Below are 16,440 nucleotides of genomic sequence, written 5' to 3'. Positions count from 1 at the left end.
CAGTGTGGCAATTCTTCAAGGATCTAGAAATAGAAATACCATTTGACCCAGCCATCCCATTACTGGGTATATACACAAAGGATTGTAAATCATTCTATTATAAAGACACATGCACACATATGTTTATAGCAGCACTGTTCACAATAGCAAAGACTTGAAACCAACCCAAATGCCCATCAATGATAGACTGGATAAAGAAAATGTGGCACATATACACCATGGAATGCTATGCAGCCATAAAAAAGGATAAGTTCATGTCCTTTGCAGGGACATGGATGAAGCTGGAAACCATTATTCTCAGCAAACTGACACAAGAACGGAAAACCAAACACTGCATGTTCTCACTCATAAGTGGGGGTTGAACAATGAGAACACATGGACACAGGGAGGGGAACATCACACACCGGGTTTGTGGGGTGGGGGGCTAGGGGAGGAGTTGCAGGGGGTGGGGGGATTGGGGAGGGATAGCATTAGAAGAAATACCTAATGTAGATGACGGGGTGATGGATGCAGCAAACCACCACCATGGCACATGTATACCTATGTAACAATCCTGCACATTCTGCACATGTACCCCAGAACTTACAGTATCATTTAAAAAGAAAAAAGAAAGAAAGAAAAAATATATATATTTTAAATGCTCATGGGCTATGTGAACAGAAAAACCTAGGTTCTAATGTTATTCTTCTGTTCACCACTGTGAAGCCTGGAACAAGTGATTCATCCTCTCAAAGCCCTAATTCCTTCACTTGCGAATGAGGGTTATAGTACTCCCCACATCATGATTAAATGAGATGACTTAGCTAACACACTCAACACAAGGCCTCATAAATATTAAGTCCTCAGTGCTAAATTAGCCCAGGAAAACATTAGGAGAAAGGTGACAGAACCCTGTGTGATGTTTAATTTATAATTTAACTGTGCCACAGTATGCCCAGATTTTTGCTAACATATTATCCTGGGTGTTTCTGGAGGGATGTTTTTGGATGAGATTAATACTTGAATCAGGAGACTGAATAAAACTGATTGCACTTCCTGACATGAGTGTACCTCACCCAATTGGTTGAAGGCCTGAATAGAAAGAACCAAAAGGCTCACCTTCCTCTAAGTGAGAGAGAATTTCTTTTGCCCGACTGCCCTAGAACTAGGACATTGGCTTCTTTTTGCCTTTATGTTTAAACTACAATGTTGGCTCTTCCTGGTTCTTGAGCCTGTCAGCTTTCTGACTGGAGCTACCCCATTGGCTCTCCTGGGTCTCCTGCTTGTTGACTCAGTCTGCAGGTGTTGAGACTTATTAATCTCCATAATCATATGAGCCAATTCCTCATTATAAATCTGTCTCTGTCTCTTTCTCCATATGTATATGGAACATCTGAGTAGTGGCTGGTGTCTGCAGCACACAACTATTTTGTGAAAAGCATTTAAGTTAGTACATAGTAGGCTCCCACAGCAGGTAAGGAAAGTGGAAGGTCTGAACCATAACCCATCACACAACTTTAAGAATTGAAATGTGCATAAGGAAAATGAGTTTTGTTAATAAGGTCGTACTGGAATTTCCCGTGTTTGTTTGTAGGCCACACAATGTTTAAGATGTGTATAGTATGGGATTTCCTGCTAACTAAACTTCTTAACTTTGGGGAAAAGAATACTTATGATGTATTTCATTTATTCAACCATAAATAATTGTTGAATGTCAACAATGTGCCACGCATTGTTCAAGGAAAGGAAGATAAGATAGACAAGGCCCTTGCTTCATTGCACTTAATTTCTTGTAGGAGGAAACGTACTATACACATAAGCAAATAAATAAACAAGGAAACTGTCTTATGGTGGTAAATGACAGTAAAATCGGGTGATATTAAAGAGAGTGACTTTGGCCTGGTGATCAGGGAAGGCTTCTCTGAGGAGTGACAAGAAGAGCTAGTCATGCAAAGGTCAGGGGAAGACATTCCAGGCATAAGGAGCCTAGCACAGAGGCCCAAAGCCAAAGACAAGCTTGGCCTGTAAGAGGAACAGAATATGGATGGAGTAAGGGAACAAGAGGCTGGGGCATGTCTGAATAGTGTAAGTTTTTATTCTGAGTGTGATAGGAAACCACTGGAGATGTTGAACAGGAAAGTGACTTGATCTTATTTGCACTTTAGAGAAATCATGCTTGGTGCCCTGTGATAAAATTAATCCTGGGGAGGGTGACTATAGTCACCTTAAGTGTACATTTGAAAATAACTAAAAGAACATAACTGGATTGTTTGTAACACAAAGGATAAATGCTTGAGGGGGCGAATACCCCCTCCTCCATGATGTGATTATTATGCATTGCATGCTTGTACCAAAACATCTCATGCACTCCACAAATATATGCATGTACTATGTAGCCACAAAAATTAAAAATAATTTTTTTGAGATGGAGTCTCACTCCGTCACCCAGGCTGGAGTGCAGTGGCATGATTTCAGCTCACTGCAACCTCTGCCTCCTGAGTTCAAGCAATTCTCCTGCCTCAGCCTCCTGAGTAGCTGGGATTACAGGCACGCGCCACCATGCCTGGCTAATTTTGTGGTATTTTGAGTAGAGACAGGGTTTCACCATGTTGGTCAAGCTGGTCTCGAACTCCCAACCTTGTGATCCACCCGCCTCAGCCTCCCAAAGTGCTGGAATTACAGGCCTGAGGCACTGCACCCAGCCAAAAAAAAAAATTTTTTTTTAAGAAATTAATCATGGGGAAAAGAGGAGACAGCTCAATGCAACGCCTGATCCTAGATCAGACCCTGGACCAGGAAAAACATGTTTTTCTTTTGCTATAAAGGACATCAATGAGACAATCAGCAAAATTTTAGTAGATTTGATAACATCAAGGTTAATTTTATGACTCTGATAATTTTACTTTATGTCAAAAAGGGTTCTTGTTTTTAGGAAACACACGCTGACAGACATTGTGTCTGCAGCCGACTCTCAAACAGTTCAGAAAAAAATCCATAAAAACAAAGAGAGATAATACTAAAGCAAGCGAGATTTTAAAATGTTGATGGATCTGGGTGAAGCGTATATGAGGATTCTTGGTAAATTTTTGCTACTTTTTCACAAGTCAAATTATTTTTTTAAAAAGTATGAGATATATATAGGTGGATGCAGAGAAAGAAATAGCAAGGGAATAGGGAGTCAGATTGAATGGTTACTGCGCAGCACCGGGGTGTTAGAAAATGACCTTCTGTCACCTGACCATTCACCACTGGAAGAATTCGCGACAATTTACTGGAAAGAGATGCAAACACTTCTTTCCATTTTCATCTCTCCACCTGCCTAGAAGGGGACTGGCCATTTTGCTTGGAGAGGGACTGGCACAGTAGGTATTTCATAAGTAATAATTCTTGAATTGAACATACCTTTCCATCTAGCCAAATGTATTTCTCTCTCAGCCAATTACAGATATAGGATGTTTTTGGGCTACTTTTTTTTTTCATGAATTTTGTGTAAGTGGACTGACCATGAAGAGTATTTGGCTTAGCAACAACTTCCACATACTATGAGGTGCTTCTAGCAAACCTCAAAGGTACCATTAAACGGATACAATGGGGCAAAATCAGAACTACCTTTCAAACCTTTTCTGGCACTTAATCTCCTTGGCTTAGGTATTTAGCTGTGAGGAAGCAAAATGATGCATTGGAAGAAGGACAGAGTTGGGCGTTTAAGGTCCTGGGTTTTACTGCCAACTCTCACTACTTAGTAGGTGTTACTTCCTGGATTCCACTCAATGTCTCTGAGCCTTAGTTTCTTCAGCTTTAAAATACGGATAATCATTCCGCTTTGCCTTATATGCTTGTCGAGGCACAGCGTAAACATTCAGTCTTACAACACATGCAATAGACATTTCTGGGATTGTTCCTTCATGTAGATAAAGGAAGGAAAGGAAAATCCAAATAGGATCAAGATATTTTGTGTTTTTTAAATCTGGAAATTCCTTTGAGTGCAGAAGCGGAGCCACACGATGCCAAAAGTTATAAAATATACCATTAAAATAAATGTCCTCGCTATTTCTGATTGGTAAAACAGATGGTTAAATGACTGGATTTTTCACTTTTTATCAGTATGTTTAATATCATGTAGACATAGCTTGAAAGGCTATGCTTCGCTACACTGAGTTGAACCATTCAAATCCCTAAGTTGGGACTTGCAAGATGTTATCTAAATGCTTTCTTGTTCTTTCAGGCATAGTGATTAATTCCAGTTTACAGTTCGGGGTCACGGGGTGCTCAACCTTGACTGCACACTGGAATCATCTGGAGATTCTGATGCAATTCGTCTGTAGTATCTCAGTAATGGATGTTTAAATGGTCCCCAGGTGATTCTGATGGTGGCTAAGTTTGAGGAACCTTGTCCAAGAAGAATAATTCCAATTAGCATTCCATGTGGATCTCTAAAGATTCCATAATAAAAGCAACACACAGAAAAAGAGGCCCGCCAAATCCTAACCACAACAAGCAGAGATTCTAGGTTACTAAATGGACAGTTGTTGTTGTTGTTTTGAGACAGAGTGTAGCTTTGTCACCCAGGCTGGAATGCAGTGGTGCAATCTTGGCTCACTGCAACCTCCCCTTTCCGGGTTCAAGCGATTCTCCTGCCTCAACCTTTTGAGTAGCTGGGATTACAGGTGCCTCCCACCATGCCCAGCTAATTTTTGTATTTTTAGTAGAGATGGGGTTTCACTGTGTTTGTCAGGCTGGTCTCGAACTCCTGACCTCATGATCCACCTGCCTCAGCCTCCCAAAGTGCTGGGATTACAAGTGTGAGCCACTGCGCCCAGCCAGGCATTTGTAACTATAAATTTAGACCTTAAATTTTCACCAAAATATAAAATCTCCATTACGTAGAAGTCTACTTCAAGGGGAAGAAAGATAAATCACTTTTTGTAACTGATTATTCCTGTCTCACCTCTGGCCCTATTGCGGATCTCTCCCACATATAACTCTGAGAAGAACTTGTAACACTTGATGGCCTACCTGTGTCCCATCAGCATTGAGGACGCCCTTTTTACAGACTAGCAAAGGCCCTACGAGGCCAGAGCTGGTGTCCTTAATTGGATCAACTGCTGAGAAGTAAACATAGGTCAAACAGGGAGGATCACCAGCAGCTGGGCTCACACTCTCAGGTACCATCCACTTGTATGTGAAAGTTTCACCTGGTTTAACATGCGCCCCTGGTTTCACAAATCCTGAGGATATAAATAAAATAATTATTCAAAGCAACAGCCAAGAACATTATATTGGTAAGACAGGGTCTTCCAGCCCTGGGTGTCTTCTTCTGATGACGAATAATTTTGTACCAGGAGAGTGGTTTTCTCTCATGTATCCTACCAGAGGAGGCCACTGCCACAATCAGCTGGCTTATGAGATAGAAGTTTAAATCAAAGTATTATCTTCTTCATAAATTGCATACAATTTCTTACTCAAACGCCAGCCTTAGCAAATATTAAAAGACTGACAGAGGCCCATTCAACAATTAAATGAAAATTCATAAAATATCATTGGAATAACTTCTATGTAGAACATATTATATCTGATCTTCCAGAAGATATCCAAAAGAATTAACCAAGAAACTTATCTTTAAAGAGTTTGAAATATAGGAAACTGAACTCAGAAATAATCTAAGTAACTACAAGATAGAGGATGTTAGTGAATACCCAAGGTTACAGAGCTGATAAATAGCAAATCTGGGATTCAAACTCAGTTTTTGTCTGATTCCAAAGAGTGTGCACTAACCCTTACATCATACTGCCAAAAAACACATTGGATCTTTCCTACTAGACAAGGCCAGAGGCTCACTCTGCATTTTATCCAGTGCTTTGCAAAAAGGTGCCCAATATGTTTGCTGAGTTAAACATTTTGTCTGTTCTGGTGTTCTTTCTGCTCACACACACAGTTATTCTGAGCATTTTTTTTCTTTTTTTTTTTTTTAAGAGAGACGGCCTTGCTCTGTCACCCAGGGTGGAGTACAGTGGCGTGACTATAACTGTAACCTTGAATTCTCAGGCTCAAGAGATCCTCTTGCCTCAGCCTTCCAAAGTGCTGGGTTTACAGGCATGACCCACTGTATCCGGCCATTGTGAGTATTTTGACCAAGGAAAAGAGGACGGGTATAGGAATTACCACAGCAAAAGAGGGTGAGGATGGGTCCAGGGAGAGGGAATTATCTTCCATTCCCTTCTCCTCTGTCCCCTCACCATCACCACAAAACCTTTTCTCAACCGGGCCTGGCATCACACTCCAGTGTGAAGCAGTATCCCAGGAAGCCAGAGTGTCTGTTGCAGTAATAGGAATCAGTACCAAGGAACTAGAAGTTTCCCAAGAACAGTATGATGATGAATTAGAGTTCCCACAGCCACTGGGCAACAATCACCTTTTTCACATTTAGAGAGCCTGTGCTATATACTCTGTGATGGGGAAAGGCCATTAACAGATGATAAGCACAGTTGCTGTTTTTTATAAATATATGTGTTGATTTGATACAGAGCAAAGACCACACAAAAGATTTTGATGTCAACAACCCATTAGAAATCAGATTTTCCCTTCAGCCTTCACCTGCAGAATCCTATGCAACCTGCAACTGAAAAGCTCTCCATCTTAGAGAAAAAGAAGTGATTGTGAAAGTAGCCCACTTTTGAGATTTACTATATTACTGAGAAAAAAAGAAAGAAGTGAACGTTTCCTAAGAACCTACCATGTGCCAGACCTTGTCCTAAATTCTTTCCCTCCCTTTCCAAAGCCCTGTGAGGCAAGTGTTGCTAACCACATTTGACAGGAGAGAATCAGGTTCAGAAAGTTTAAGTGATTGCCCAAGCTCTCAGGACAGGTAACAGAAGGGACTAGGGTTTGAACCAGGTCTGTTTAGTTCTAAGTTTTGCTCACCCGTCCTGTTTCCTCTCTAAGCCCAGAGTGAGACTTACCATCTAGGTTTGGGGCTGCATCAGATGCCTTGTCATAGATCACACCATGGGGCAAAATGCTGTAGACCTTGTCAGCTTTGTTGGCAAAGGTCACTAACAGGGTATCACCCACCTCTGCCTTGATAACGGGGCCTGAAAAATATCAAGAAGAAGAGAGAGAAGAGAATGAAAAGAGACAGAAAGAAGTAGAGCAGAAGAGTCATTCTGTGCGGATGTATATGCCCAGCTAAAACATCTCCCTGGGTCCAATGCATGGGGGACGGTTTTACTGTACCAAAAATTCCAAGATGGGCTTCTGCAGCAGAGAGTCTCTTTCTTTTTGTAAAAGTAGCATCAACAAACTCAGTATACCGAACCTTCCAGTATTTTCCTCCTATTCTGTTGTCCCCTTGTGTGAAGTAGAGATCAGAGTCACTGAAAAGACAAAGGAACCTGATCGAGGACACCTCTCAACACGGCCACCAAATGTTTTAATTATGGAGCTTCATTCTATCACCTTTAGTCCACTCACCCACCCATGTACCCAGAAAAGACAGCACAGGCTTTGACAGAGTTCCCAGGAGTAGCCAACCAGCCCTAAAAGTCTTCAGAGGCTGGATGATACTCAAGCTCATTTCTTTCCTAGCCATTGTGCTTTCTTCTCCAGAGGTCCAGCAACCGAAGCAGGCACAAGTAAAGTCCTTACTTACCAACATTGGAGTCCCAGAATGGTGTTCTACAAAGTAACAGAGAGCTCCCTGGTTTCTCTGCAGAATAAACATCCCCCTCTCTCTTGCTGATGCTAATATGAATACTCTCTGCATCTGGTAAGCTCTCTGATATGTGGCAGGATTGAGGGACGGGGTGTCTAGTTAATCAAACTGTGTAATTAATGGAGTGCTACCGTATAAACTACATACATGAAATACCAAATTCCCAAGTCGTGAATATGATCACATAACTTTTGACTGTCACTATACCGCCTTGTTTCCACCAACGGCACCATCACTCTCACAGCCGTGTGGATTTTCTTTTTCTGCTTCCTTTCCTTAACTCATTCATCCTTACCTTGTAAAATTTTTTGGCACTCTTCCTTTTCTACTCTCTTTGTGCACCTTTTCTTTTCCTTTCTTCCCACTGCCATGATCCCAGTTCATGCCCGAATCACACTGGGTGTGGCCCATTATATGACCCTCCGAACAGCATCCTCTCTCTGATAACAGCTCATTCGCTTTTCTTCTCAGCATACACACAACTATTAGACTGGTGCCAAAGTAAACCATAATGGCCATAATGGTCAACACTGTGATTAAAAAGTACTTTTAATTGCCAAGACCGTGCATACTTTTTTACTTAACACAACATTAATCTCCAAAATGGTAATTTTTATTGTTACATACCTGCTCCGAAATCTTCAATTGCTCCCAATTGCCAATCAAATACTGTTCAAAAGGTGAAAGAACCTCTACAATTGATGTCCCGTTTGCCCCAATTCTCTCCCTGTCTCTCTATGCAAATGCCCATTCTTCTATGCAAGTTGTTACCGCAGTCTCCTCTGTCCATTCTCCCCATGCCATGCATGCTTTGCCTCAGCCCCTGCGTCTAAAATTCCCCTCTTCACTATTCACTTAGATAAATTCTAACTCTCCTGAGATCTTGCTTAATTCTCACTTCCTCTGTGACATGCTCCCTGGCTAGCTCAGCTCTCTCCGAACACCCAGATAACTCACTCACTCTCATGTGTAACTTGCAGTTACTTCTCTGCTCTTGTGAACACAGCTTCTTCCTCTGCTGTTTAATCGCTTTAGATGTCCTTGCAACCCTTATATCGACTTGCGTGTTGAGCTTTCACATATTACATTAAATATTGATTGAATATAGTTTAATCTTTCAGATTTCAGAAGGCACTTCAGAATTCTAGAATGCCCCTAAGACAATTTTGAATACTAATTCTCATTATTTTGTTCATGGGGAAATACTTGTCAATAGAGAATGCTGATATCACAGTTTTTCACACATGGTTCGCACAAATTCTTTAGGCAGGGTTCAAGTGTATCAGTTTGGTGGAAGAATGAGTGATTGTGTGAATGAACAAATGAATGAATAAAATGTACACTTAAAGGAACAAACGGTGTTTTATCATTGATCACAAAGAGAATGTTTAAAACATTCCCTTAAATATAAAAAAGGATTCTTGATATCGCACTGTACATTTTTTAATGTTTCACAGACATCTTTGCATATGGTTATATAATCCCAAGTCACAGGAATTCAGATCCATCTAATAAATTGCTAGATTCAATTTTTAAAGTAGGATATTCTATGGGAGTGCAGAGAGAACATGATTCAGATAAATCAGGAGTCAAAGCTTTTACTTCGGAGGTGACATTAGAGTAATGCTCTGAAGGAAAAATGGCATTTTACTGAATAGAAAGGAAAAGAATATTTGTAGGACATAAAGGGTACATAACTCAAATCAGGATGTCCTTGAACCAAAAGTGATAACCTTTCTAGGCCAGGTCATCTCCATCTCCTGTCGTTCCCTCTTAAGACCGCCTGCTCCATATGTGCTAAGACCTTGCTCTATTCTTTGTCAGCTTAGTATTTCTAATGGCACTTTGTTCTATAGTTTGCACATAGTACCTACTCAAGAAATGTTTGATGAATGAAGGAATGATATAGTATTTTGATTTAGCCAGCAAGTCACAAAACAAAAAATATCAAGTCACGAAACAAGAAATATTCTAGCAGTTCTCACCAGTGCTTTTGCAGTATTAAGAACACCTTAAGCGGCAACATTATGCCATCTATGCAGTATGAGCTCATCAGAGCAGTGGTTGGAATACAAATGAGATCACAGAGAAAACCTAACTCATGCTTCTCTGATGAGAGGCTTGGAAACACCAACAAAGAGTGCTCACCTGCCAGAGACATTTAGAGGAAGACCACTGAATTTGTTATAGCCTTGAGGAGCATAATCCCAAAGAATTTTTTCAGCCGCTATAAAGTAGCGTCTCTGTTGACCGTTCATCTTGGGGTAGAAAATATCACTTCTGCAGTTGCCAACATTGTATTGCCCCAGCATACCAGCTGCAGAATAGAGGAAAGTCACAAACTGAGGCATAAATGCTCACAAAAGGAATCATATAGGAAGAGACCGATAGATTTGACTCCATGGACGTTTAGACTTTTGAACAGAAAATTTGACCATAAAGAACTTTTTTATAAAAGGATAAATGGCAACAGGAGGGATATTTGTGACGCAGATGACAAACGTTTAACCTGTAAATCACTTTTACAAATGAAGATGAAAACAAGTAAATCTTCAATAGAAAATGAGCAGGGAGCAGAAATAGTTTATTCGCAAAAGAAATAATAGTGGCCAATAAACAAATGGGAAAAATGTTCAACCTTAATAGTACTTGAACAGTACTCAAACCGTAATAGTATTCAAACGACACGACTGTCCATTGATCAGATTAGTAAAGACTAGAAAGACTAATAATTCTCAATGTTGGTAGATGAATGGGGAAAGAGCCACGCTCATATACTTCGGGTAGAAGAATAATAATTTCCAAAACAGAATGTAGCAATGTATGTCCATAACTTTTTTCAAAATCAAACTCTTTGACACAAGAATTCTAAATCTAGGAGTTTTTCTAAGAAAATATTCAGACAAAAGTGCAAACATGTATAAAAAATAGTGATCAGAACTGTTTATAAATAGCGAAAAAAAGTTGGTGGAAGACATAAGCATTAAGCAATATAGTGTTGATTAGGTAAGTTGTGATCTCCTTATAATAGACACTGAAAGTGTTAACAATGATAAAGTAAGCTCTATATTCACCGACACAAAAATGCGTTTCTGATATGTTTGTAAATGAGAAAAGTTAGCTACAGTGCAGCATTAATAGGCTGATTTCATTTTATAAAACAGATATATATTTACATATTAAGAAATAGAAAATAGTGAGGGAAGATATTTACCAAAGTATGAAAATGAAATATTTCTATTATGGGAATACTGATCTTAAAATCAATTTACAGCAGCCAGATTCAGTGGCTCATGCCTATAATCCCAGCACTTTGAAAGGATAAGGTAGGAGGATCACTTCAGCCCAGGAGTTTGAGACCATCCTGGCCAACACAGCAAGACCCCATCCCTATTTGTTAAAAAACATCCAATTATATGTATTTTCTAATTTTTTTACAATAACTTTTTTCTGAAGGCATGGACAATTTAGCAATGTTGTATTTCAGTGAATGTATAAATACCAGCTTATGTCCACAACCACTGGGCTCATTTAGCAATCTCACTATTCTCAAATGGTTGCTAATATTTTGATTTTAAATCTACAGTTTCTTCCACGATTTAACAGCATGAGACTCTTTGATAATAGAAACCTCGTCTTGTTTATCTTTGTTTTTCCAGAATCTAGTACCTATTAATTGATGAATTCTTCGGTTGAATGTAATTGAGACACTGACGTTGACTAATCCTACGATTAGCTGTGGAAGATGGACAGGAACAAGAATGTGTTATCAAAGCAGTCCTGAGCAGCTGGATCTTTGCACTCACTAGTTACTGTGTGAAGTTCGTATCCAGATTTAACCAGACATTATTTCTTCTGTGTCTATCCTATTAACATATTTTTTTCTGTCTTGGTTTCACCATCTTAGGCCAGACCCCTTTATATGTTAGAACTCTAACGCCATCAGTGGCTTCTTAATTAGCATCCAGTGGCCAGAATTTCTCCATCAAATCTTTCTTGCATGCATGTATTTATCTTCCTAAATAACTGCACTGATGATGTCACTGGTGTGCCTGAAGAGCTAAGGATCAAAGTTACCTTCCCAGACACAGCCCCACCTCCTTAGCTTTGCTAAGGGGCCTGACGTACCTCTCCTGGCTCTTCTGTCATCACTTCTCTGCCAGGAATATTATAGTCCAGATAAGAAAGGACATAGTGTATGATGTCCCAAGGAACCAGAACCATGTCATTCAATAGGCATTTAAACCAACAACTGTTTATCATGCACCAATCATAGGCCAGGAAGGTCAATGGATTTCCTCTCAATTTGAGGAAGAACATTCCAACAGATCAGTTCAGAGATGAGATGAGCTGCTAAAATTACTCACAAGAGATGTTCAAAGGAAATTAAAGAATTGAAGGGGAGATTGTCCTTATTATCCAGAAAGTCCTTTCAAATGCTAAAACTTTATTATTCTATTTACAGTTGCTCAAAAAGAGCATGTGTTTTTCCCAGTTCATGTTGCTTCCTCTACCTGGAAAGTCTTTCTTTTCTTTTTCATCTATTCAGTTCCTACCCATATTTCTAGGCTCAGATTGGGAGCCAGTCCTTCTGATTGTTCCATAGTAGTGACTATAATATCCAGAGAGCATTTATCTCATTCTGCTTTGAATTTTATTCATTTTGTGAATGTCTAACTATGTCTAACTACTAGATTATAGGTTCCTTGAAGGTCTCATCAATGTTTAATCACTTTCCTACCTTTTTTTTTAAGTAGGCAACTATTTTTTGGAAATTATATAGGTATTGCTAATTTGAAGTACATTACGCTTTTGTGGCAACATTTTGATTTTATTTTTTAATATATATTTTATTGCACTTTAGGTTCTGGGGTACATGTGCAAAACATGCAGGATTGTTGCACAGGTATGTACATGACAATGTGTTTTGCTGCCTCCATCCCCCTGTCACCTATACTTTCCTACCTTTTATATATAGAAGTGGTCGACACACGTCTGTTGATAGGCTATTAAAGAGATAAGCATTGTATTTTCCTGTATATTCTGTATATTTATTACCTAATTAAATATAGTACATACAAGACTCTATCCAACAGTAGGCACTGGATGAGCACTGGTGACTGTGTGGTTTGATTGCACCATTCTAAACATACCCACTCTTCTTTCTGTCCTTATTACCTTGTAGGTGGTCGCTGACCTGGCAGGTTATCATCCACTTCCCAGGATTCTCGACTATCATTTCTGTTGTAAGGAAGGTGGCTGGGAACAGGTTGATGGTGTCAGTCCGATGCCCTCTGCTGATGAAGGTGTTACCATAGAAGTAGATGGAATGAATGTCTATCTCATTTCCCATTCCAAATAGGTGCCAGGACACAGACTCACCAGCGCACATGTCAGGCTCAGGGAGGTTTCCAAAGAGGTATCCATTGAGGGCTGGAAACAGAAACACACTAGTGAGACTAGTAAGAGACTCCCCTGCAGAGGCGACCAGGACCAAAACCGCTGGGAATACGTACTTGAGCATGGCTGGAAAACCACCGCAAACCATTGGTTGTAAGGTTTTGGTGCAGAAAAACCTGGCTTTTAGAAATACATATTGTCCAAAAAAGAAATGAAACTTTTTTATTGGCCTTTTTTCCAGAGAAAAACACTCAATAAAAGTGAAGATCAGCATACACTGAAAACAGCCTTGCAGCTGCTGTGGGAACACAGTGATGAGGTCAGGAGGAAACAGAGTGCTGCTCATACTTACAGGAGGCTCAGGCACCTTCTGTCCTAATCCTTCCCTGGCATTTCTGCCATCTCCATCAGATTCTGTGCTCCTTGCAACTAGAAACCCTGTCTTGTTCATCTTAACAATTATCAGGGCCTAGCAGAAAAACTGGCACATAGTATCTACTTAATTAAGAAGCACGTGACAAGATGGAAAGAAAAGGAACTGATTAAAAGGGATTTATGCGACATGATTTGTTTGTTTTTTTACTTTAAAAAGCAAGAGAAAAACCGTTTTTACTACATGTTGCTAGGGCAGAATATTATTAAGTTTATGGCATAAGTCCAGGACCAAATACTTTAAAACCATCTAAATGGCAGCTGGGACTTGACCAGGTTCAGAAAAGAACTTGATTCAGGGCTCTATAAAGTCACAACATCACTTCTTAAGTTCAAACTGAATTGAAAAGCAATTATTGCCGAAATGCCTAATGACTTAGGCAGCACAGTTGATTCTAAATTGCTTTAGTAAATTTAAACAAATTGATCAATAAATCTTGGACGTATTATCTTCCATAGGCTACATTTTTTTAATTAATTCTTTTTCTATACTTGACTAGGTCTCCTTTTCCAGTCTCTCTCTCTCTCTTTTTTTTTCTTTTGAGACGGAGTCTCACTCTGTCACACCCAGGCTGAAGTTCAGTGGCACAATCTCAGCTCACTGCAATGTCTGCCTCCTGGGTTCAAGACATTCTCATGTGTTAGCCTCCCCAGTAGCTGAGATTACAGGTGCCCACCACCATGCCCAGCTAATTTTTGTATTTTTAGTAGAGAAAGGTTTTGCCATGTTGGCCAGTCTGGTCTTGAACTCGTGGCCTCAAGTGATCCGCCCACCTTGACCTCCCAAAGTACTGGGATTACAGGCGTGAGTCACCATACCAGGACCTTTTCTAGTCTTGAAGGATAGTTTGCAAACACACATCTACTTCAGCATATAGGCTAGGGTTTTTTGTTTTTGTTTTTTGAGACAGGGTCTTGCTCTGTCACCCAGGCTGGGGTGCAGTGGCACTTAGTTCACTGCAGCCTCAAACTCCCTGGCTAATGCAATCCTCTGACCTCAGCGTCCCAAGTAGCTGGGACCACAAGCCTGTGCCCCTATGCTCAGCTGATTTTGTTATTGTTATTTGTTTGAATTTTTTTGTAGAGAAAGGGTCTCCGTATGTTGTCCAGGCTGGTTTTGAACTCCTGACCTCAAGCAATCCTCCCACATCTGCTTTTTAAAGTGCTGGGATTATAGGCAGGAGCCATTGTGCCTGGACAGGCTTCTTTTTATGCTACATGTGATCTGTTTGCTTACGTAATTCATTTCATTGTGTTGGACATTTTCACTTCAAAAGAATAAATACAGAGTAAGAGGAATTATTTGGGTGGGTGAGTCTTAAATAATCACAAATACTAGTCTTCTGCAGTATTTGAGAGCATCACTCCCATTATGTAAAGGATATGAATTACAACTGGTCACAGCAATGATCTGAATTTACATCTTCACTGACGCCATCCTTCATTGTTTTCTCTGCCTCCCTGCCTTCCCCTTTCTTCCCTCCCTTACTTCCTTTCCTCCTAAAATGTTTTCCAAGAATCACTACACACAAGGTTGCCGAATACCACTAGAAGGAAAAGGGAAGGCGTGCAATACAATGGAAATAGTCAGGGTACTGACAGTCATGAATTAATGCGCTTCGGAATAAGACATGGCCAAATTTATATTTATTTGCTATGGAACTTTTCTAAGGAAACTCTCTGGCGCTAATTACCGCTTTGACCTTAGGCAAGTTATTGATAGTCTGTTGACCTCAGTTTCTCTTCTGTAAAATGGAAAGGTCAGATGATCTTCAGCTCCTTCAATTTCTCTTATAATTTTACTACTACATGGAAGATACCTTAGTTAGAACAATTCTGAGAGACAGACAAGCAATAGAAGGAGAAGATATGTCAATGAACAAGGTGGGCTACGTAGGTTGACTGTTTATGTTCACTAGAACTCTAAAAAAAGAGTGGGAAGACACCACTTGACGCTCACATCCTAAAATGCTACATTAAGCTGCTGCTTTGCAAAACAGGCATGAATAAGTGCCCTGTCTCAACTAATGAAGTAACTATAGATATTCACTATTTTGAACAAATACGGAGTCTGATGTGTGGTGCACGCTCAATAATCTTGTTGATGCAAAGAATGCCTGGGAAACGTAATGAATTCACAAGTGCTTTTTTAAACCCCAGGCATAACTTAGTTCTTAAAATTTAGCAGCTGCTCAGAAAATGGTTAGTTACTGAATGAAGCAAAAGGTTGCAAAACACAGAATTAATACAGGATGATAGTTTCATTCTCCTTTCTCCTTCCAGTCAATCTAAGCCCACCCATGCTCGGGGCTCACCTCAGGAACCAATTCTTTTCCAGTTACCATATAACACTGATCCCTCAATTGTCCCAAAGCTCTGTGGCTTCGTCCACACTGCATGCCCCGTTTAGCACGTATCCACTGCTTCGTCCCCCTCAGATGGTTTCAGGTTGAAACATGTGTCATGTCCTGTGTCACTTTCTTTTCTTTTTTTTTTCTTTCTTTTTTGAGATGAAGTCTTACTCTGCTGCCCAGGCTGGAGTGCAGTGGCACAATCTCAGCTCATTGCAACCTCTGCCTCCCGGATTCAAGCAACTCTCCTGCCTCAGCCTCCTGAATAGCTGGGATCACAGGCATGTGCCACCACGGCTGGCTAATTTTGGGTTTAGTAGAGACAGGGTTTCTCCATGTTGGTCAGGCTTGTCTCGAACTCCTGACCTCGTGATCTGCCCACCTCAGCCTCCCAAAGTGCTGGGATTCTAAGCATAAGCCACCATGATGGCATAAGCCATCACTTTCTAACTATGGACATCACTGAGTTATAAATCTTGCCAAACTCAGATCAATATTTCTGTGTCTTTTGTATCCCTTGTAGTATCTTATAGTATAAAAAGCCTGTTATATGTTTGGGAACGTGGA

General features: G+C 40.2%; 1 protein-coding gene across 1 annotated transcript in view; it reads right to left on the bottom strand.

Annotated features, from left to right (window-relative positions):
• HEPHL1 (hephaestin like 1) overlaps positions 1 to 16,440 on the bottom strand; it is an 87,335-nt gene that overhangs the window by 32,831 nt on the left and 38,064 nt on the right. Inside the window, exons 5-9 of the mRNA XM_021665637.2 lie at positions 12,869 to 13,123; positions 9,839 to 10,007; positions 7,213 to 7,352; positions 6,939 to 7,070; positions 4,996 to 5,207 (exon numbers count right to left, since the gene is read on the bottom strand). Of these exons, the coding sequence (XP_021521312.2) occupies positions 4,996 to 5,207; positions 6,939 to 7,070; positions 7,213 to 7,352; positions 9,839 to 10,007; positions 12,869 to 13,123 (908 nt within the window). The remainder of the gene's footprint in view (positions 1 to 4,995; positions 5,208 to 6,938; positions 7,071 to 7,212; positions 7,353 to 9,838; positions 10,008 to 12,868; positions 13,124 to 16,440) is intronic.

Source organism: Aotus nancymaae, unplaced genomic scaffold (assembly GCF_030222135.1).
Source record: "Aotus nancymaae isolate 86718 unplaced genomic scaffold, 86718_ANA_hifiasm-v0.15.2.pri h1tg000059l, whole genome shotgun sequence".
Taxonomy (NCBI): Eukaryota; Metazoa; Chordata; class Mammalia; order Primates; family Aotidae; genus Aotus; species Aotus nancymaae.
Note: the sequence above shows the minus strand (reverse complement) of the source record. Positions and strands in the feature narration are given on the sequence as shown.